At 34.5% G+C, this 24,086-nt stretch overlaps 1 protein-coding gene across 4 annotated transcripts in view; it reads right to left on the bottom strand.

Moving 5' to 3' along the window:
* Positions 1-1,768: 1,768 nt before the first annotated feature.
* LOC123311621 (rho guanine nucleotide exchange factor 12) overlaps positions 1,769-24,086 on the bottom strand; it is a 176,615-nt gene continuing 154,297 nt past the window's right edge. For all 4 annotated transcript variants that reach the window (XM_044895693.1, XM_044895680.1, XM_044895689.1 and 1 more), the window contains 6 exons: positions 6,701-6,975; positions 5,077-5,205; positions 3,944-4,134; positions 3,670-3,843; positions 2,890-3,039; positions 1,769-2,764 (listed from right to left, as the gene is read on the bottom strand). In XM_044895693.1, coding sequence (XP_044751628.1) covers positions 2,726-2,764; positions 2,890-3,039; positions 3,670-3,843; positions 3,944-4,134; positions 5,077-5,205; positions 6,701-6,975 — 958 coding nt within the window. In that variant the 3' untranslated portion in view covers positions 1,769-2,725. The remainder of the gene's footprint in view (positions 2,765-2,889; positions 3,040-3,669; positions 3,844-3,943; positions 4,135-5,076; positions 5,206-6,700; positions 6,976-24,086) is intronic.

The following is a 24,086-nucleotide window of genomic DNA, read 5'->3' as shown; positions in this document are numbered from 1 at the left end:
ATTATTTCTCATAAACTACCCCCTTCCGCCCGTCTGACAAACTATAGGGTTGATATCATTCGATTCATTTTTCCTTCTTTAAATACATTCTAAAAGCAGAAGGCGGTACTCCTTCATACAAAAAAGTTATCGAATTATTTCTCATAAATCACCCCATTCCACCCTATAATATGGCCTGTCAAAGAAAAAGAGAAGAGTAATTTCGTATAGTATGATTTTGTTATGATTAAATTGCACGAACCAAAAATTATTTTCCTCATAATTCCCTTGCTAAACGTGAGAATATATCGAACCAATTTTTTTCGTGCAGCGTATGTGTGGATGTGGCCAACTTCACGCCGGGATCTAATATATTGCTTAGTGACGAACAGCCGGACGAAAAGTAAATCGGTACAAAAAGTGAATCAGTACGAAAAGTACTCGTCTTCAAAAATCCATATTACAATACGTCTGAACAGTCCGAACACCTGCCTGTCCTGCCTGTGCTGGTAAGATATGTCTGGGTAGAGAGAGCGACCATTGGTTGCAGCATAGTAAACCCTGCCCGGAAGATTACTACGTCTGCACGCCACTAATTTTTTATTAATGATCAGATATTGCCAGATTTATTCGGTTGATCGATTGATCTTAGGTTATTAAATGAATATGACCATCATTTAGAACTAAGAAATGACAAAAAATTGTCTTGAACTTTGCACCCTTTCTCGACACAACATCAACTCTGGCATGTACCTAGATTTCAAAGGGATGTCGAAAACTTTATAGCCACCGTTGCGGGAATTTATTGTAGGCGGATAGGAATAATTAGAGAGAGTATGCGGAACATTTGATTTGATGTTATTTTTTACTGACAGCTGAATTTTGCTCTAGGTTTTGTTGCGTTTCGTTTTCGTCAGATTGTGAGGCAAATTTATTTTTTCATGTTCACTTGCAGAACGAATTTCTTTTCTGAAGAAATGTGATCGGGGGCCCTTAGGCTTAAGCATATCGGTTAATCCGCTATTGGCCCTCACCATATCTCATACCTCTCACCATAGACTACAATCATGTGGACAAGTTCAGTATTTGAACAAATACTGATTGACATAACTGACATAATTGACAAATTCAAGAAAGGAAACAACTAAACCTATCGAAAATTCATGTTAGGCCTGCCGCAGACATGCAACTTTTCAGTTGCGCAACAGTTTGATTGCAAGCGGTTCGGGGGCGCACACAAAGGCAATCGCTGCAACTTTTCAGTTGCATGTCTGTGCGGCCCCATATAAATTCATTGTGCTCAATTCTGCAACTAAACAGTTGCAAAACTGAAAAGTTGCATGTCTGCGGCAGGCCTCACCGTTTCGCTCAAATCACCATACCTACAATAAGCAATAAGTTGCAGCACTGCCTTGGGAATTATCAGTCCCTCATTCGAAATTTCAACAGAATGGCTTCAAATTCGGGGAAATAATTTATTTTGACGAGTTTCACCTCAGCCGCGCCTTTGAGAACCAATTCGTACATAACGACTTCCTACTTCCTCCCGTACTTCACTTCCACTTATTTGATGTTCGAACTTCATTATAGATTTTTGCATTCATGTTAGCACATGGCAGATGAGAAAAATCATAGTTTTGACATTTCATCGGTGCATATGTGCAAAAAAATTGCCCAAAAATCCGTATGGTCATTGTTGAGGTGCATCGATCATGTTCAACAGATTTTTATTTTTTCTAACTATACTTAGGGTTGGAAATTCAATCATGATACTTCAATTACGAGCAAGTTTAAATCAACGTAATGTTTATTTTGTTGAAGTAGGTAATGTTATTCTATATAAATACATGTAACAATTTATACATTTTAAGTGTAATTCATTCATATAATTCGCTAATAATATTCAGATTTATAAATGAACGTTACAAATGCAGCTTGAACAAAAAAATGCACACTGACTCCTGAAGTATTAATACAATAAGCTCAGGACAAGGTGTTGACCAATTTTAAACACTAGTCCAGTAAGTTATATACAGTACATTTATACTTCTGAAATTCTTCTCAAAATAATATGTATTCAAAACAAAAGTTCAAACAAAAACAACATATACCATAAAAATAAAATTTCAGTTTATTGAATTGATCGATGTATATTGATATTTACAAAATTTGATGTGATAATACGCGATTCTTTTCTGAAAAAAGAAAAACAAAAGGTGATACAAATAACCAAGACCGTTCTACGATCTTGCAAGAATTAGTTGGACATCTGGATAAAAACGCTCTCAACAAGATTATAAAAATATCATAATTTGATATTACTGCAATGTGCGAATTACAATATTTCATGAGAAAGTATAACAAGCAATTTAAATTAGAAACATAATATAAACCTAAGCTATTTTCAGAGGATATAACAATTGGTAAACACTGAAAACAATTACTTACATTTTAAACTAACATTGCAGTCTGACATGGGTTATATACAATAAAAGGACTTCAAAAATCGTTATTTAGCGATTTATATTAATGAAAAACATCGACTAAAAGCAAAATTATTTATATTGCACTTGTGGCGAATCTGATATTAATTTCATTCTATAGAAAAATATATAAATACATTATTTGTCCTTTGAATTCAACTCTATTCCTTGAGGACCAGTGTAAAGTTTTCAGAGTAGCTTTATTTAACAGCCGTGTTTTGTTGGAATTGAAAATATACTCAAAAGCTCATGCCTTCAGATTATTAACTTCCCGCTATTGTCTCAGAACTGTTTTCCACTTCCTGAAATAAAAGACGACATGACTTTATAATTATAATTATTCTATTGAAATATGATTTAATTGATTCGTGATAAGAGGCAGTCTTAAACTCTTGATTCTGAAACTCGTATTCATATGAATAATTACCTCGCTATTTTCAAGTGTAGAAGCATCTGGCAAAACAGAGGAAGAACCTGAAGAGTCATGTATAGAGAGTTGATCATGAAGCTTCTCTCTAGTTTTATACAATTCGTTTCTCAATAGACTTTTCTCATCTTCTGATTGTTTCTGCTTTTCCTGTTTAAAATATCAATATGAAAAAAAAAAACGGTTACTAATAGTTTTGCAATTTTTCATTATAAAGATTTTCGGGAAGATTTAAAAAAAGGGATGCATAGAGAAAAAAGTTATTTATATCTTCGGTATTTACTATTTTGTATTTGTTATTTGCATTTCAAAACAAATTTCTAAACTTCACCGCGCCATCAAATGGAATCGAAATGAACCCCTGAATACATTTTCTAAAAAATCTTTTTTTAATGAAATTTGTAGAATGCTTTAGAAGAATGATACCTTGACACGAATCCAAAAAAGAGAAATAGTCTCAGGAAATGAGATTTTCGGCAAAATGGGATACTTATTTATCACTCTGTATAACAGTGCTAAATTACCAACTTTTATTCAAGAAATTATTATACCTTTAAAGCAATATATATTCTTGTTTTTTTTTTCATTAAAATTTTTATTCACATTCCTGAGAAAAAAATGTTCATGAATATAAAAATGAAGATTTTCTGTACCATGATTCAATAAAATTTGTTCCAACTAAAATACAATTATTTTTAAAAATAACTCCTTCAATATAGATCTTTATTTTATCGATCTCTGATAAAAAAATCATAATGTTTGTACAAAAGATCTACTCACCAAAAGTTCAGTCAAATGTTTACTGAGTCTATTGACTATATCCTGAACCTGTGGCACTGGAATTGATGGAGTACTGTTGCTCTTCGCTGTTTGTGATGAACATGATACATGTTGTCCACCTGTGGCTTGTATTATGCCACTTTCATCAGACAGATTCAAAGAATCATTGATTATCTATGAAAAAAATCAAATTTGTACGTCATATCACAATAAATAATTGTTAAACTGCTTTTCTGGAATATTTTATTGCTAGAAAAATACTAAATTTGTTTACCTTCAGTAAACTGTTTGTTTGATAAATCGATGCCACAGTGAGGTTGATACAATCTGAGGCATGATCTTCTTCGCTAACCATATCAGCAATCGTGTGAAATTCTTGTTGCGGAATGCTCAATAGATCGGCAATAAGATTTTCTTTTTCTTTTAAGGCACGTCTTACTTCTTCATCTTTACGTCTGACTTGTTCTGTGGGATTAATTTTTATATGAAAACCTATATCAATAACGTCGTCTTGAAAATAGGATATATTTTTAGATACTCTAAGCACAATCTATTATTCACTTAAGAAATTCATGTTGATTTAAACGCATTTTTCATAGTTTGCGAACGAAAAATTATTTCTAAATGTTTTTTCAAATCGTCTAGAACCAGAGTTAACTTCATTCAACACCACATTGTCAATAAGCTTATTCGAACCAAACACTGGATACAAGCAAAATAAGGATGTGGTTTTACCAATACCAATAAGTCGATATTGTCCAAATTAGTAAATATCAAAAATTTTTGTCAAAATCAATCTGAAGAACATAGAAAGATAAAAATGAATCATGAGAATGCAAAACATATCAAAGAAATTTTGAAGCCATTACGAGCTTTTAAATAATTTAACCAAACAGTGCGTAATTTTCTTGCATCCATAATATTTGGTTCAAACCCAAATTCAAAGAGTATTTTTCTATCGAGTATTTCTCTGAAATTTTTCAAATTGTCACGCATTGAGCTGAGAGACGTAATGAATGCGGAAAGCGCTAAAAATAGTTATTTGTGAAATTAGTTGGAAAAAGCATTATTTTTCGTAATGATCGTATTACGAAAAAGAGTGTTTCACGCAATATTTTTTCTAATTTTGAATAGGATGTGACTATTTGAATTCAAATTGAAAGTAACAAGAAGCGTCCCTAGCAGATTCCTTTCAAATCATCAAGTTAGAGAAATATTTAATTTTTCACCCCGTTACTATGGAAGCAAGTATCTTTTCATCATCAGTTGCGAAATATTTTACTTCTCGTAACTGGTTGCGAAAAGTAAAACGTTTCAAAACGTCAATAATGAGTTTTAAAAAGTTTCACTTTATATGTCAAAATTAGTGCGTTTTTCATTTTCATTCATTTCAAACTGCACGCTTACCAATAGGGGTAAGTCTGGATTCAGCTGTGTGTACTGGAAGTACAGCAATATGTACTTGTGACGGCTGGATCAGTGGCCATTCCTCCGCTGTTACAGTACTTGGCACCCCTGTATTACTATCACCTTCACCTGAAACAATTTAAGTTATTAATTAACGTTTAAAAAACCTTACTAATGTGGAATTCTCCTTCATACGAAAATTAAGTATATGCGTTATCTCATATAAAGTCACTGATTACGTAGGGAAATAAAGACAGCAGATTGGTAACATTGATTAGATACACGAAGAAAGCTTCTTGAGAATTACCAGCTGCTTTTCAGCAGACAACTTAAAAACGGAATTATATGGTTTTCGAGTTATTCAACTACTAGCCTCTATCACAGTAGTATTTTTAGCTTGATTAAGGTAAACATATTATGGCTATTATCCTCTTGAATGATAATACACAAGACATAACCTCATTCTTTGACAGTTGTGCCCAAAGTTGATCCTTTCATTCAGAAGTCAATCTTCTATGTCTTAGGGTAAGTTCATATCCAAGAAGATATGGCAAAGGAGATCGGAAGTCAAACGCTACGAATCTCTAGAGCGCATTGGCATAAATATCACAAAATCCCAAAATGCCGTGCCGTGCAATAAATTGTAATCCAATTGTAATTTAATTGTTATCCAATAACTCGACTAACTCGTGAAAGTGTCTTTAGAATTTCCGAGGACGTAGTCATTAGATAAACAACGTTTACCACAAATATATTTCAAATTATCTTCTTCATAACTTCGATCATTGTCTATGCTACACCAGTGTTAACGTCTATCAGTGAGCTTGATCTTGCCACCTTCTACGTCACCACCCTTACAATCGGCTCTGAAACTGAATTGCTAACTTCTTATTTCTTGTTAATATTTATGAACAGAACTCAATAATTGAAGAGGCGCTGTTGACAATTTGTGCACAAGGAACGGAGTTAAAACCCCATATTTGCAGTGAACTTGAAATTAATGAAACTCCAAATCATCAACTTGCATTGGCAGTAATAACCCGCCTGCTTTGCAGAACAAATTTTTTTTTCGTAGAAAATATTTTACGAATTTCACTTTATCATTGCACCAGTCAAGTGATGTAACGATCAATTGAAATGTTATTCCGCCAGCAAATGGATGATGCTTACCTCAAACATCACGAAAATTTTTATGTAATAGCATTTTGGTACCATATTGAGCTTCAAGATCTCTATATATAGCGCCATCGGGCATAAACTGCATTACCAGTTATTTCAGGAAATTTTTCAAAGTTTTGATGTATTTTATAATAACTGACCGTAGACAAGCCCAACAAATCAAATTTCATAACCAACACTCCTGAGTTATGAATGTTGATGTTAATGTTATGTGCGGTTAAAAATTTGGCGACTTCCTAATATAATATGTACTAGTATTTAGGTATTAAATATGAACCACTGAAGAACTTGCTACAAATTGAACCTATAGGTTATTATTTTTAGAATATTTTCAACCATTGATCTTCCAATAGGGGAAGATGGGTGAATTCTATTATTTCCTTATAAAAAAGAATTAATTAATTAATTCATTCATAATAATGATAGAAATGATTACTCAACAAACCTTCGGCTATCTCAGGGCGATTCTCTTGTTCTTCGGATGTAGCAGCTTCACTGTCCAATTCAGCTCCACCGTTTGCATCACTAACTGATGGCGTCCTGCAAGGTTCTTCGTTTTCTACATGGTCAACTTCTTCTGCTCTCTCCGATACATCCTGGGGTTGAGGGAATTCTTGAACGCTCTCTTCATCATCATTATCCGGCGTAGATTCTGGGCGCCTCGTTTTGCCTTCTTTCTTATTATGGGCATCTGTGACATCTGAGAAATGTTTGAACCATCTGCAAAGAAAATAAACGTATAGATCGAAGATTTTTAGAAAGTTCTATTTTTAAAATATTTGTACGAGTCAAAGAATCGCCCACGGATCCAATGACACCTTTCTACACCGTGGAGTATAATAAAAAACGAAGAGGAAAATTATGAATGAATTTCTTCCGAAATGATAAACCAGTGCGCTAAATTTAATTTTTTTATTAAACTTCCTGACATGCTTGCTCCACTCGCGTTTATCAATCGAAACGAAATCGCCTATTAATGCGCCATAGTTTTACGACCCAAGAAATCTTCAGAGAAAAATAAATCCACATGTTTTTATATCAAGGACTAACCGCCAAATTGATGAATGTTACTTGGTAGCTTAGTACCTGAACAAACATCCGTTCCTACTGAAAATAGATCAATAGTAGGAAATTGGAAACTTGACTACATTCAAACATTATTAGAAATATTAATTCCAAGTTCAACGCGAAGATATAAAAATTGAAGTTAATAGTATGATGGGAATACCGGAATATTTTGTATACAAAAGTCAAATATTAGGTTTCTTTCCGAATGAAACACTTAATAACGTCTGGATATTTTCCTGGTATTACAGGTAAAACTGATGAAAAATATAAGCGGAATGTAGACAAATTATTGGATTCTAGAAAGAGCAGCTCCCTGGACAGGACCTGAATCCAATACTTCCTGATTGCAGGTAAAGTTCTCTTCCACTGAGATACCCGGAGGGCAAGTGCTCAGAATTCCTTTTTGGTAGTGTAACCTCGGTGTTCGCAATTTTTGAGGCGGTTAGAGGTGAAAAAAAAAACACACTACACAAGTGTAATACAGAAATGATCAATTGAAATTCAGATTAGTCAATTTAATTGAAAAAATGGTCATTTCGAAATGACGTCACCTGTATCTATGGCCCCTTGAAGGGCAAACAAGCAATATATGACATATTTCATAATTGCAGAATCAAAGATTATAGAGTAAAAAGATAGGAAACGAAGCGACTAAATACAGTGACTATATCAAACACAGTGGCGACAATTGTGGTCTCGTTTTTCATCGTTTTAGCAAGAATATGGCGGATTTGGTCACATGACGTGACGTGAGCCAATCCGCATTCTGAATTATAGATCATAGCATTGAAATCTGTGCTGCTAAGCCGCCATATTCTTGCTAAATTTCCAATTGTCGCCACTGTGTTTGATAGAGTCACTGTACGACTAAAGTGATGTGAGCACCATTTGTGTTTCAAAAGTGTTTTTAAGGCCCTAAGACTGGTTAAAATATTAATTCGAGGGACATTTTTGCAAGAAACATATGAAATTTTGAGATTTCAGATGGCCATTTTGATCAAAGAGGTTTTGAATGTTTTGATTCTCGTACCGTCGTACAGCCTTTTGTTTGTCTAACTCGATCTAGTTGGTGATTATAGAAATATTTGTCTAATTTCTTGGCGAAAACCTGAAAATATCGTTCGAAAATTATTGTATGGTAAAGAACTGTGGATCAAATAAAAAGAAAAATGGGAATGTAAGTATTAAAACTGGTAACAAGTGACTCGATCATTCATTGGTTTTCAGTGCTACGAAGTGGATAAAATTTTCAGGTCGTTAAAACAATGACTTCAGCAAACACTAATGACTACACCATGTGCAGTGAGGATTTTATTGCAGGTCAATTGAGAACTGTTCATCCACGTAAATTGTTGTATGCAGAAAGCATCCCTTGCATGAAGGGGCTATTTAGGGTGAATTATAACTTTTATACGCCCATTCAAAAAATCCCAATTGCTACTCCTTCAATATATTCAGAAATGAAAAGGTTTTATTGATTTCGTTTTGGGCATCGAGTGACTGTCAAATTGTTTGGAAAGTCAAAGTTTTATGAAACCTGCTGTGAGTGTTTTGTTCATTCATTAATCAATTCGTATATTGTGTCATTAAGAAACCATATCATAAAGAAATAATAAACAAACTCTACTGACGGGCTAACATACAGGTCTTGTGTTATACCTCTGTAAGGTTTTTTTAATTGTGGTTCCAAAAATTCTGTAAATATGTAATAGGTATGTGAGTAACTGAAATGTGTATGCTATGATGTTATATTGAATATTGCTTCATATTGATTTCTGATATAAATTGTACAAATTCCTTTAAGTTTATATCTAAAAAAAACATATTGCGCAGAAATAACACCTTTGACGTATAGCAGATCACAAGAGTTATCCTAGTCAAAGCTCTATTCGTTGTCCATAATTTAAAATTTTTGTAAATGTTTATAAATTACAAATAAAAATATAGCACATCCGACAGCGTATTTCATTGATATCAATTGATTTCAAACAATGTTCAGATGAAAACTAACATCCTAGTTACCATACTTTTGTTTTGTCGCTTAGGATGTTTGATTTCTGGTCTCAACAAAGTCGATATTGAAATCCAATACAAGGAATAGAATTCGAATTTCGCGTCCTTCAATTATAAAACAGAAAACTGTTATCGAACAGTTTTTCTGTATTGACAGTACGTTTTCAGCGCTATCTCATGGTCGAATGTGTTCTCACTGGCCAAAATGTAGTCGATTTTTAGTACTAGAGATATGAGGGCGTTTCCTATCTTTCTACTCTATAATCCTTGTGCAGAACTTTAAATTATAGCAGTCAATATTGTCGATATTGTCAACAATAGTCAGTTTTCCATCACACCGTACTTTTTTTTATATTACCATTGAAGGATATACAATATACAATATTATAATATTCACTTTTCTAAGAAAATTGATGAGGTTTTATGAAAACAACTCGAAATCACAACAATATGAACCTAACCAACATTTGTGTGCGCCTCAAAGGTCCTGTCACAGTCAGCTGATCCGAACAGCCTTATAGGCGAATCTATCGATAGTTTGAATAAAAATAACAACGAAGATTTCAAAGGGGAAATAGTACGGTTAGATTGCTTGCTTAAAAGAGCAAGAGCTAATTTTTTTTCCTTCTGATATGCAAAAATAATAATATTGTGTTCGTAGTAATTCTGAAATCAGGTAGGATTGCGGAAAAAGCGATTCATGATCGGTTCAGGATCGATAACATGAACGCGAAGAGAGATTTTATTATTTTTTCCACTATTATCTACACCACAATCCAAAATCGACCTTGTCAATATTTCAGCAAGCAATCGTATTATTTCAGGATATATTAACAAGAGCGACATTTAGGCACCGAGCCAAATACTCCACATTTCATTGTTATCGAATTACTTTCCACAAACTCGACTCATTTTAGACGAGGATAATCGGTAATCTAGGCTTTCGGTTCGGTTATTGATGTACAGGTTAAATTATTAACCGGTAATTGAAGTATCGATTCGAGTGGGTGATGCCGTTTCGAAATTGCCAAATAACATGTCGAGAACAAGGGTATTTTGTTAGTGAAGAATCCATTATTTTCGGTATAAACGCTCTCGCATAATCGCAGCCGCAATACCGTTGAAATCTTGTTTTTTTGTTCTCCGACATGTAACCGATAAGATAGTTTCCTGATGGTCGTTAAAATTTTTACTGTCAATATTCGGAGAAGTTTCACAAAGCACTGACGATTAGTCAGACGAAAACACGTTTTCTAACTCGTAATTCAGTAACCGTATGAAGTGAACACGTTCAAAGGACAAGGCTTAGCTAATCATCAATCTTTTCTGAAACGGCCCTTAATTTAATAATAAGAATGATGAAGAATAAAATATTTCTTATCTTTCAACAAACCATGTGGTCGTAGCTTCCAAAATGGTGTGAAATGGGGGGTTCAAAGCTGAAGTGAACCAAGTCCATTCAGCCTAGTTTTGAGATGAATGGCTTAGAAGTTGTTTATCACCAATTAATTCAAAAGTGACTTCTTTATTTATAATTATTCTTATGTAAGCATATGCTTACATTCTAACCTTTTAAAATCTAAAGAAGTCACTTTTGAATTAATTGGTGATAAACAACTTCTAAGTAATTCATCTCAAAACTAGGCTGAATGGACATGGTTCCCTTCAGCTCTGAACCCCTCAAATGTTGGTTTGTTTAGTCCTACAACTGTAGAAAACTCCAAACCTTCAAATTTGTCAAGTTATTCACACGTTTCCTACATAATTTCCTACGACTTACAAAAACGTAAACGTCATCTGAATATTCCAAATCGCCTGAACTAGATCAACTTTGATGGTTCATAATATCGGAAATAAGTTTTTTTTTTGAATAAATAGAACAACTCTCAATTGCGTCAAATTGGTAGCTAAAGAGACTTTTGAATCTTCTAAATGGGAAATATTGGGTATTTATCTAAAGATCCATTGAAAAGTTCCTTTAACGCCGATGTAATATTATAAAATCGATCAACAACATTATAAAATCGGACCTGAGAGCTTAAATTCACCTTTGCATTTTGACAAGGAATCACTCCCATAAAACTTTCGCATTTATTTGGTTACACCATATATATGGTGAGTCTTTTACTCGAACAAATATTTCAACAGTATATTCTTGAGATCAAAAGAAACACTTTTTTCCTTCATCATTTTTTTCGAATCGGCTCGGTTTAAAAGATTCAGGCAGTTAAAGTACCATGCAAAATGTTATTTTTAGTTCTATCTCACACGGATTTACCGAATGAATTTCGGATTACAGTTTTTCACTCATTTGATTAATCTTTTTCGAATACAAGATATGACTCACGAATTCCAGTTTTCCCATTAAGACCATAACTTACCATAAAAATAAAAATACCGAAAATTCAAAGAACCCAACTCTTGAAACTAATTTGATCGCTATATAATGAATATTTAAACGTTTTGTAAAATGAAAGTATTCTTCGTATTTTCTCGTATAATGCGTCGTTTTCGAGTAATTTGATGTTCAAAAATTAAAAATATCTGTGACATTCAAAAAATTGGGTACTTTGACCGAATGCAACTTTGACCCACAGATGTGTAGTGTCACAGATTTACGTCCAGTTTCATAATCTAAAGTCAATATAAGCTTCCTTTACTGCCATTTTTAGTAGGGTTGAAGAAAGCTTTAAAGTTAAAGCGGCTTTAGGTTTGATCATGAAACCGGCCGTTCGCTAGTTATTCTGATGGTAATTTTGTTTTTCCAGGGGTGGCACAGCTCATTATGAAAAATTAAAATGGCTATATCTTTCTATCAGGGCTGATTCGGAAAAAATGGTCAAATAAAACAATGTTTCTTTTGTCCTGTTAAAATATTTGTACGAGTCAGACTCACCCTGTATATCATGGCATTTGGTACATCAACCATATTGTACACCTTTTAGATACAGTCAAAGGTAATTTGTTTCTATGAAGACAGAAAAGGTAACTGCAGATTTCTGTAGTAGAAGGTTTTCTGTTTAATAATAAACCGCAGTAGTTTCAGCCGACAAACATAAATTTGATGTGACTCGCCCAACCCCAAAAATACATATAATATTTATAATACAGGGTCTTTATAAATGATTGTAACATCGCAGATGGCTTTGAATTTTTCTGTGCTGCCCCTTACTAAGGCGTTTAGAACTGAATATCATAGAATTTCAAAATTGAAGAGCACCACGATGTTACAATCATTTCAGAAGACCCTCCAGTATACTGCTTGATGAGCTCAGTATGATACACCTACTCAATTTTCCAGAAGTTTCAAGTTTATAGCATTAGCACAAACAAATGTTATAAAATATAGCGAATATGCGAAATACATAAATCATTCGAGCGAGTTGAACACGTTTTCTACTGGAAGCACAGAAGATAGCGAAATTGGTCATCTCGCCGTCCATGACTAAATTAGACAACTGAGGAGAATGAAATGTAAATAAGCTAACGAAGTATACTACCTGCAATTGGTCATATTGAACAAAGTGTTTCTGTATCAAATTGCCCATGAAAATGATAAGAGTATATTAGTCACTCTATTCTAGAATGCAATTCATGTAAAGTTTTGATTTAATATTATTTTAAAAATCTGATTTTACTAGGACTTCCACTTATATCACAAATAACTGTACTATCATAAATTACTTTGCCATAAAGACAGACATCTGATATGAGCATCTTCATCATGAACACAACGTTTTTAAATTCTCTCGATGAGGACTTATGGTCAATTTATGGAATTTTTTTTGAAAACGTTAATAACTCGGCATATCTGAATATCACATAATATGAGTGAGCAGAGTGAGTCAAGGAATAACGTGTAATGTAATAAAAATCGCGAAGGAATTTAAGGGGTGGTTCCTTGTCAAAAAATAGTGGGTATTTTATATACATAATTTTTTTTTTACACAGATGGCACTTGAAAAGCAATTTTTTCTCAGAGACCAGAAAACTGAAAGAAAAGAAATTGAGCAGTTATTTTATGAGAGCGGGAAGTCGATACAAAAAAATATATAAATTTAAGTTCGAAGGTAATTCCAGCCTATACGACTCGTTCCGTGTTGATGAATATTTATTTCTCAAAAACCGTTATCCCTTGACAGAAATCACATCTTCACTGATTTATTATGAATAAGCAAAAAAGTTCCTTGCGAAACTTTTAGGGGTAGTTTTTTCTACTGGAGAATGCTAAAAATTTTAAGAAAGACCCACACTATACTATTTTTTGACGAGAAATCATCCTCTAATTTTTTTACAAACTATTCATTCACACTCTATGTCCATGAACGCGGCGACCACTGCTGTATCTTGAGGAGTCCTCCTTACAATGACCCAAGATATATTTTCATGAAATTCGTTATTAGCGTGTGATGCGGATGTCGAAACAATCGAATATAACTGAACTAAAAACAGATGATATGATTTAAACAAAATGAGTTTTTAAATCAGGACAGGTGTTTCGATATTACAATAGCATTTTCAGCTAAACTCAGTTACCTTTACCTATTTGAAGATGCTATTGTGATAGCGAAACATGTGTCGTGGTTTGAAAACTAATTTTTGAGAAAATCATATCATATAATCTGTTTTGAGTTCAATTATGGATTTTACTCAAGTATCGGCCACATCAATTTAAAATCGAAAATATATTATATTTTCATGTTTTTCTCACGTTGGTTATACCGGAAGTAGCCTTCAACTTCTTGTTTTTTTCTATAAAAACATGCTCAGTAAGTTATCACTTCCATTTAACGTTAGAAGGATTAAACTTTCAGGAACCATTATTGAAGCAATACTGTACCCTTGTCACTATGATTTCAGAGTATTCACGCAAAAACATGCAGATTTTCGATTCTGCATTATAAATAATGTCATATCAACGATTACTTTAAAAAAACGGTCATTTTCGAGATATGCAAGAAAGAACTCGTTTATGTTTCTTTGTATAGAATTGTCCTATATTGGTGGTTTTCAAACAAAGCTACGTATCCCTAGCCAACACGTTCACTCGATCCAACGCCCTTAGATTACTATGTTTGGGAAAGAAAAAATATGGACTATGCTTACTGATGATGTTTAGGTCAACTTTGAATTATAAAAACCTAATAAATGAATTTACTAATTGAAACACCATTACAGATCTCTTTCTTCTGATTATATTAGGAGAGTAACACACGTGCAACACAAAAACATTGATTTTGTCGTGATCACAAGCGTTACCTACTTTAGAAACGTGTAATTTCTTCAATATCTCGGAAACGATCAATTTTACAAATAGGGTTGCTAAGATATTAGATATTATTCATTTCCGGGAATACATGGGTTCCTATTTAAAATAAGGGGGTTTTTGAGCAAAACCCGAAACGAAATTGGCATCTTTTGGCGAATACCCTGTAGAATTTTTTAGGCGAAATAAGAGTGAAAAACATGAATTCAATGCGACAAGCAGAAGGTAATGATCAACAAGAACAGACAACGATCTCAAATAATTCTGAAAAGCTTCGAAATATCCCTGAAGTTACAGGATCTAAAGGTCCTTTCGTTTGCATAAAAAGTGTAGCACTTTTCTACTCTCGATCTGATTTACACCAGTGTAGAGGAAGTGTAGCTCATCTACACATAGTCAAAAGAAGATGTAGATAAACTACAACTCCTCTACACTGGTGTAAATTCAATCAGCAAACGAATACTTAAATCGAGTGTAGAAAAGTGCTACACTTTTTATGCAAACGAAAGGACCTTAAGTAACATTAAAATTTGATGGAAGGAAAATGTGATAATTAATAGAATATAGATACTTTGGTTTCCAACAGAAGTTTCTCCGAATCCTGGAAGTTAAGTTTAAAAAAATGACCCTGCTTAGTACAACACCTCTTCATCGTTCCAATTTCAAGTGTTTGTGTAAATGATATGATGAAGCCCCTGATGAAAAAACTCATCTCCCGTCGAATTATGGCTGACATATTTCAATTTAAATCTATACAAATTGAAGGCGACACGCTCGGTTCCACGAAAATCCATTAAATAAACACCAAAAACTACCTCGAAATCAGGCTGGTCCTCCTCCGGTCCGGAATCATCCCTACGCTGGATCTTCTCGCGTTGAGAGCCTCCAAATCGACGGTAGTCGCCAGCGACTTCCTCCTCGGTCCGTGAGTAACGTCGCGACTCATGACAATGATCCACCCGTTTATTCGTTGGGAGAGAAAAAAAATGGAAATATCCGATCGAAAAGCGGAAACTGGAGTGAAGGACTGAGCGGGCGTCCAACTTCTCTCACGTTTTTCTGTCAAGGTTCGCCCACTACGTGATCGGACGGATGCAAAATTCGCCAAGTGGAATCTAGTTTGTGTTATACGAGACGTTTTCACGATGTCGACAGGACTACTGTTCGGGATTCCGATTCCGAAACGTAAAATCAACCGAAAATCAGTTGCACTCTTATTCGAAATCGGGTATTCGCACACAGCAACGTAACGCCTATGGAAAGTTTACACATTTATTGATCGAAAAACTGACGGACTTTCTGAAAGGTTTTATGTATCTGTAATAAAATAGCGATTATACATAATGGCTTGATACTAAGTATTATGACTGAATTATGCGGTAATAATAAATGGGCAGAAGTGAGCAAGCCAAATGTTTCTGAACCAAGAGGAGATTATGGAAAATTCATGGAAAACTTACTATCAGAACTCATGGAAAGGGCTGAGTTGTAGTTTCGCACCTGGAGTATGAAGCCCAACTACATAAAATCGCAATTTATCATATTCAATCATCCACATTCAGTTAATTTTCGATGAGTGATGGTGTGGTAATGAACTCAATACTTAAGGGTGCATATACAAGATATATTGAAAAATTGTTAGCCTACTATAGAAGCAAACGAAATTTCAATGTCAAATTTTTTTTTACTCAACATATTCTCCTCTTAATTTGGATACATTTATTACAGCAAACCTGCAACGTCTCTACACCTTAAAAAAAAAATGTTTCTTCTTGCTCTGCAAACCAGACCTCCACAGGTATTACCTCCTCGTTTTTACGACTTTTTAAACTTTTTTCAGTTCAGGAAAGAGATGATAGTCGGATGGAGCCAAATCTGGTGAATGAAGGGGGTGTTCTAGTAATTCAAGCCCTAAATCGCGAATTTTTTGAGATTGGTGTACAGGGGCGTTGTTCTGCAAAAACAAAACACCTTTGGATAGCTTTCCGCGTCTTTTATCTTTAATTTTTTCTCGTAGTGTGATCAGTAATGTCGAATAGTTATCTCCGGTTATTGTTCTACCCTTATACAAAAAATTAATCATGATTACTCTATGGCAATCCCACAAAACTGAGGCAAGAACTTTTAAAGCAGATTTTTGGACACGAAACTTCTTAGGACACAGATCGAACGCGATGCTTCTACCCTTGCACGCTTTTGGTCAACATTCAAACATTTGAGGATCCATTTTGCAGCAATTTTTCTTATGTCCAAATTGACGTGAACTATATAATGAACGCATTCGTATGAAATATTCAGTGCTTCAGATATCCGTTTTAACCCAATTCGACGGTCTGATAAAATCATGTCATGAACTGCATCGATATTTTCGGGGAATGACCCAGAAACTGGCCTTCCCGATCAGTCATCATTTTCAATGGAAAATTTACCTCTTTTGAAGCTTCCAGTCCAATTTTTCACGGTCGCATACGAAGGACATTGATCACCAAGGGTATTAAGCATATTTTCGTAAATCTGCTTACCTCTTAACCCTTTTAAATACAGGTACTTGATGAGGGCTCGAAACTCCAATTTCTGATTTTCACAATTTCGGTGGACATCTTCCTTCCCGTGAATTTATTGCGTAACTATGGTTTACTTTCTTGACCTCAAACTTCACATTGACACTTCTAATGAGTTATAGTTCGTTGCTATGGTAACGCAATATTTTTTTATGCATGAAACTGGTCTAGGCTAACTAGATATCCATGAACTGCCATGAACTGTTGTAGGAGTCTGCAGAGAAAGTGAGGTTTTGGTTCAGCCTTTGCGTGACAGGTGGCGTATCGTGATGAGATATCTCAAAGCGGCGTCCCAAGATCGCATAAGACTACCATCCTCCGCTCGAGGGATTCAGTGCTATACTGTACTGACGAGGGAAAATGATCCCGAAACCGGTCTACAGTTGCACTTGAATTTTTCGACTTCTCTGGGATTTCCTATGATAGTTCATGACTAACTCACATTATTGGAACGACAATTCCTTTGGAATTGTTGTTTCCATTAATTTTTCATTCTTCCGATGCGCCTCGTTAGGCGCTCGAATTGGAGTGCTGTACACTGTACAGTACTCCTTTTTGTATTTAACTAGATATCAATACATCCTCGTAGATTACGAAGGAATTATAACCATCCCACAAATATGATGAAAAAGAAAGCTATATCTAGGTCGAAAATTCCTCTAATCTTTTGATCAGGAATCAAGGTTTTTCGATCCTACAAGGATATACAATATTACAATATGCAGATAAATTCTAAATTAAGTCCATCCCCCATCCCAATCTTGTGTATTCCAGAAAACGTAGCTGTTGAAATGAAGCATCAGCAAGTGCTATAAAGGGCATTATTTCTCAACTTAAATTATACTGACAACTAGACTCGAATTATTTTCATGGAATTCATGGAGAAAATATTATACGGGGTGTCCCGATAGGAAACATATTAATGAAAGATAAGAGGACATGGGTAGTTTAAACAGCATCCTATGGAGCAAAGAAATAACTAAGGGTAGGAAATTCAGAATATATGAAACCATAATAAAAAGTAGTCTTCTTTATGGTTCGGAGACATGGAGGATAACAGAGAAGTATATGATAAAGATCGAGGCAGTTGAGATGGACGCCATGAGAAGAGCATTGAGAATTTTCCGAAGAGATAGAATCCGGAATGAGGTGGTGAAGGAACGAATGGGCATTGAAGGTGAGATACGTGAGGATGTAGAGAGAAGACAACTTAGGTGGTACGGACATGTGAATCGGATGGGGAACGAACGAATACCGAAGCAACTGATGGAATGGCAACCTGTGGAGAAGAGAAAAAGAGGACGCCCAAGAAAAACCTGGGGGGAAGGAGTTAAAAAGGCAATTAGTGCAAGAGAATTGAACGAGGCACTGGTACACAACCGAGAGGAATGGAAGAGGGTTATCGGACAACGTCGCAAAACGTTATAAACCGACATATATATATATATATAAGAGGACATCTAGAGGATCACGAAACATCTCCATATGTAGTTTCTAATCCTAGATACTACATACTAAACTAAGCAGCAAATGAAGTGGGACACCTAAAAATTTGGCTAAGTCTGACCAGCTATAACTTCGTCATTACTTCGCCGATTTTGGATTTTTAGCCAACCCAACGAAATAGAGGAAAATGAATGTGCGTCTTTTTTCGAGAAACTAATAATGCAATCAACTGCATTCCTCTATCTTCTTTTGTTTTTGAGTTATAGGCCAAAATTTAAATTTAGGTGATTTCAACTTTGGTCATAATATCCGTTTCTGTTTGTGCTAGGATGTTGAAATGAAAACATTTTACAGACACTTTTTTGATAGCAATCCAGTAGCCTACTATGATTTTTTCCAACAGGTATATTTGCTGAGCTATAACATAAAGATGTGTTTCTTCTTATGAAAACAGAAGTTTAAAATGACTCGGAAAGAATCGTCATTTTATTACCGTTTCAGAAATATATCATACATCGCCCTCAGTCTTTCTAAGTCATTTTAAACTACTGTTTTCACAAGAAAAAACACATATTTATGTTATAGCTCAGCAAATATACCTGTTGGAAAAAATCATAGTACGCCACTGGATTGCTATAAAAAAGTGTCTGTATAATGTTTTCATTTCAACATCCTAGCTCAAACAGAAATGGAGATAATGACCAAAGTTGAAATTTTGATTTTGACCTATAACTCGAAAACAAAAGAAGATAGAGGAATGCAGTTGATGGCATTATTAGTTTCTCGAAAAAAGACGACCGTAATGTGCCATCATGCATTTTCCTCTATCTCGTTGGGTTGAAAAAGTTGTATTTCAGGTATCACCAATTTTGCCCACCCTGTACAGGGTGGGCCAAATCGCCAAAAATTTCTCTTTTTTTGGCGAAGAAGTTGGAAATAGTGGGAAGAATTACAGAGTATTTTTTTATTTTGATTATTAGGTCAATACCTCGGTTTTTGCCATTTAGGCCCGGTACTTTCACGTGCGAATAAATAAATTTATTCGATAGATAAGTCTTATTCGTAGAATAAGTAAAAATGCTGTCTTTTCACTTCCAGTTAATGTTATTCATCGAATAAATCTGTCATTGAAACTCGTTAATAAGATTATCCTTCAGATAGGAAATTATCCGACAGATACTTATTGACAGTGAATAAAATATTTTCGAAGGTGAAAGTACCGGACCTTATTCGATATTGTGTTGCTATGGAATTATCAGCATTTCATTAGAGTCTGGTTTTTTCTTAAAATTTCAGCTAACTCCATCGATATTAAATTTTTCGCTACCGGTGTGAAGCACGATCTTTCGTCTAGACGTAACCGGCACAGGCTTTTTATTTCTCAAACACTTCTCGTTGTACGGGGTGAGAATTTAAAAAGGGAAAATTTGTTTGTTTCCACGCGAAGAATATTAAAATATGGGGTTTTTTCCGAGTGTTTTTTCATTTCGAATAGACTGTTAGGTCAATACCTCGGAACGTTTTCGCCCTTTCTTCGATATATTGGGTTGCTATGGAAATATCATCATCTCATTAAATTCCGATTTTCTCTTAAAAATAGCCTTATTTAATAGAACATTTAGCATATACGACCTCAAGGATTACCTTGTGAGGAAAGTATAAAACAACAGTGAAGTGCAAAAAGGGATATATGACTTGTAGTAAAAATGTTTTTTATATGATTTTGTTTTTTTTTTGCGTCAAAATAATGTGCGATTCTTCAATATAATCAATATACTCCTACAGCACGGTGTGAAGTATGAGATTTTTGAAAAAGAAACGTCGTTCAACATGAATTTTAATCTTTAGTCAGCGATTATCTGTTGATAGGTATCTGACAGGACAATCATATGAAGCGCCTCTTATCCCACATCACATAAATTTGTAGTACCAGATGGTTTTGCATAGAGAATTTAACCGAAGAACCAAAATCTAATCTTCATTGTAACATTATTATCTCGAAGTTGATATTGATACTTTCCTATACGTACTGACACTATCATGAGGCACTTCTAGGTACATACAACTTCCTACGCGATTCTGAATCCGTAAATATGCCATCTTTGGAATTGTAAAGCCTGTTTGCAACAGCCGAGAATTCCTTAGAAAATTTACTCGAGAATTCATGCGTCGTGAAATCTTTACCGTTACATACGCACTTTCCGTAGAATTCTCTGTCAGTTGCATACAAAATAATCTCTGCCGTTTTCTCACCAAAATTTGGTAGAGAATTCTCGGCTGTACGGCTGTTGCAAACGGGCTTAGCGCACAAACTCAATTTTTTTACTAAAAAGCAATTCGAACGCCACTGGATACAATGGAACCATAGTGAGTAAAATTAGCACCTTATCCGCTGTAACGCCCGACAAAAGTGATGAACTTTTTCAAAAAAATTTTTTTAGTACAACTCATATATATATCTCCTTAAGCACGTCACTGAAACACGCATACTTTCTCAACAAGGTATTCTTTGGGGGCATTTGATGCCTGTCGCAGACATGCAACTTTTCAGTTTCGCGATAGTTGCGCAACAGTTTGATTGCAAGCGGTTCGAGTGCGCACACATACACAATCGTTTAGTTTGTGCCGAGGCTGAAACTATTCGATCGCAAAACTTTTCAGTTGCATGTCTGCGCGGCCCCATATAAATGCATTGTACTCACTTCTGCAACTAAACAGTTGCAAAACTAAAAATTGCATGTCTGCGACAGGCCTAAGAGTGCATATGTTTATCGTTTCAAGAAAAAGACATGCCCCACATTTGTACAAAAAGTAAGTAATGAAGAAAAAATACCCTGTGCCAGTGACGCCTAGAAAAAGGATAGATCTTTCCACCTCTGGCTAAAAATCCAAAATCGGCGAAGTTATAGCTGGTCAAACATAACCAAATTTTTAGGTGTCCCAATTCATTTGCTTAGATTAGTTTAGACTCTGATTGACAGGGCGTTTCCCAGAGTGGAACGGTAATTAAAAACACTGTATCTCCTCAACAGAATTACCGATTTGGATGATATTTGGAATCAAGCTAGATGTCAGAAGACTCTAAAATACTGCAGACAAATAGCATTCGATTTGCAGGATCGTCTACCAAAAATTCATATAGTTCTATGAAGTTTGCGAAATGAATAATAATTTTATGATTTTTCGATATCTACATATATGTATTATAGAATTTATCGATTCAATTTGCTAGCTGAATCGTATGACACAATCAGAGTTACCTTACTGAATTTTTTGACAAATTTTGTCTGATAGTAGGCACCTGTGAATTATTCCCATTTTGGCGATGACTGAGACTTATTGGGTCTATTAGGATATATTGAAAGAATATGATCTAGTCTAGTATACTCCATCCACTTTCATAAAAGCACTCGGTTGGCCATGAAATAATTTTTTTAAATTTTTGTAACTAGAACGGAGTAACGTTGGCACTCATGAAATGTCGTTAATGTCATAACGATGTTGCCAAACCTAATATTAATTAACACTACAGAAATGCCGAAATTGATTGAAAGGTGAACTAGTACCCCTGACATTCTAAAATCTACAATATCTCAGACGGTAGCGAACATATTATTCAATGTAAGTAAATTCATACAATGTTCCATCTGAATCTAAACGACTTTTATTTTAGCTGATTCTTTTCACAATAAAAAATATGTATTATGATAGAAGAGGATGACAATTTCCTTCTATTGGGAGACCCAAAAGGGTGATGCTATTTGAGGACTTAATGCAGGTCTTAGAAAAGACCTGCAACGGCAAATTTGAAATTATAATTTGAAAAATGAACACAACAGTATTGACAGAGTGCTTGGTCATGAGAAAAATAATTTTCCAATTAATTTATTCTCTGAAGTACTTTCACATTGTAAAAAAACCTAATTACTGAGACTTTTACGTGGAACTGACAGCATAGCGCTGATTTAAAATCAAAAAATGATTTGAGAAGCGTCAAAACCTCACATTTACATACTATACAGTATGGACTATGTGAAATTTCCACATTCTTCTGGCACTTTGTATGAGTAATTCGAACATTATTTCATAACTTTTCGATCCATTCTCTAGATATTACAGAGATTTTCTATTTTTCAAATGTAAACTATAGTTGTAAGTTTTTTTTCATCTTGCTCTAAATTTATTGCTGATTTCAACCTAAAAATATTTCATGGGAAAAAATACAAAGTTTTTTCTGCTTTCCGTTTCACAGAAATGATAAGCCGGTTTTGTTTTCAGATATAGATTACTCAGGAAATAGAGAGTGTCATCAGTTTTCTTCTAGCTGCTATTCTCGAGGTCCCTTCAGTAGACAACAAATTTTGCCCACCCCGTATTCAAAATGCACTTCGTTATGAGATTAATAAGATTATTTTTTCACAAAAGAAAAATAATTGAGTACACAGCAATCTTGGAGGTGCCATGAGATATTTGACTAATTGAATAAATGAATCCTACGCAGACATCGAAGGAATCATGAAAATCGCCATATACGGTGATATCGCGAACTGTCCAAATTTTTGGGATACAGTCCTGCAAGTCGAATAATATTTGACCGCAGTTTTCTTGAAAACCAATCAGATTGAAGATAGCAGTTTCGAACCGAACTCACGAAGTATCATTCGTATTTCGTCAACCGCTAAAGTTAAAATTCATTTGCTAGAGGAGTTTATTATACTGCGGGACTCTCGCCATTCGTATTAGTCGTAAGGGAGGGAAGACTACCGGAATGTGGGGTGTTGCTAGATTGCGTTCACAAAATTACTCGGAGTAAGCACTGAATATGTCATACAGTGACAGTTTTGACATAAGGATCCCAAGAAGACAATATAATTTCCACTCTAGGATCCATGTTATACATTTACGACAGCCAAATTCAAGATAAAAATGCATAAAGGGTTGTCTCTGGCACTGATACTCAAACATTTATTCCTGATAAAATTGTAAATATAATTTATAACCTATAACCGTGAACGACGAGCTCGGAGTATATTTCTGATCATATGGTCATACTCTTCCTCTATTCTCAGAGTGAGTTTGAGAACGCAACCCTAGAACACTTAAACGATCAGTAGAAGTTGCGAATATTACAATAGTTTCCACTTTAGTAAAAAAAAATGGCAGCACATTACAAACTTCTTTTTTCATTTTCAGCAGATTTCGAATTGCAGCCAATGGCGAGACTTTTCGAGTAATTTTTTTATGTGAAAATTCATTGAAGAAATTATTTCACCTCGGAAAGTGAATAACATTAATGAATATTTTTGAATTTTCAATTTAGTGAACCAGTTAGAAAAAATATACATAGAAAATACACTTTCCAGTATACTCTCACAGAAGTAAACACAGTTACCTATTTGTGAGACCGGTTGTTTGAAATGAGAAAGTAATTATAAACTAAACTAAATTATACTCTTTGTATATTATTCATTATTATT

This window comes from Coccinella septempunctata, chromosome 1 (assembly GCF_907165205.1).
Source record: "Coccinella septempunctata chromosome 1, icCocSept1.1, whole genome shotgun sequence".
Lineage (NCBI taxonomy): Eukaryota > Metazoa > Arthropoda > Insecta > Coleoptera > Coccinellidae > Coccinella > Coccinella septempunctata.
This window is presented reverse-complemented; position numbering and strand designations above follow the sequence as displayed.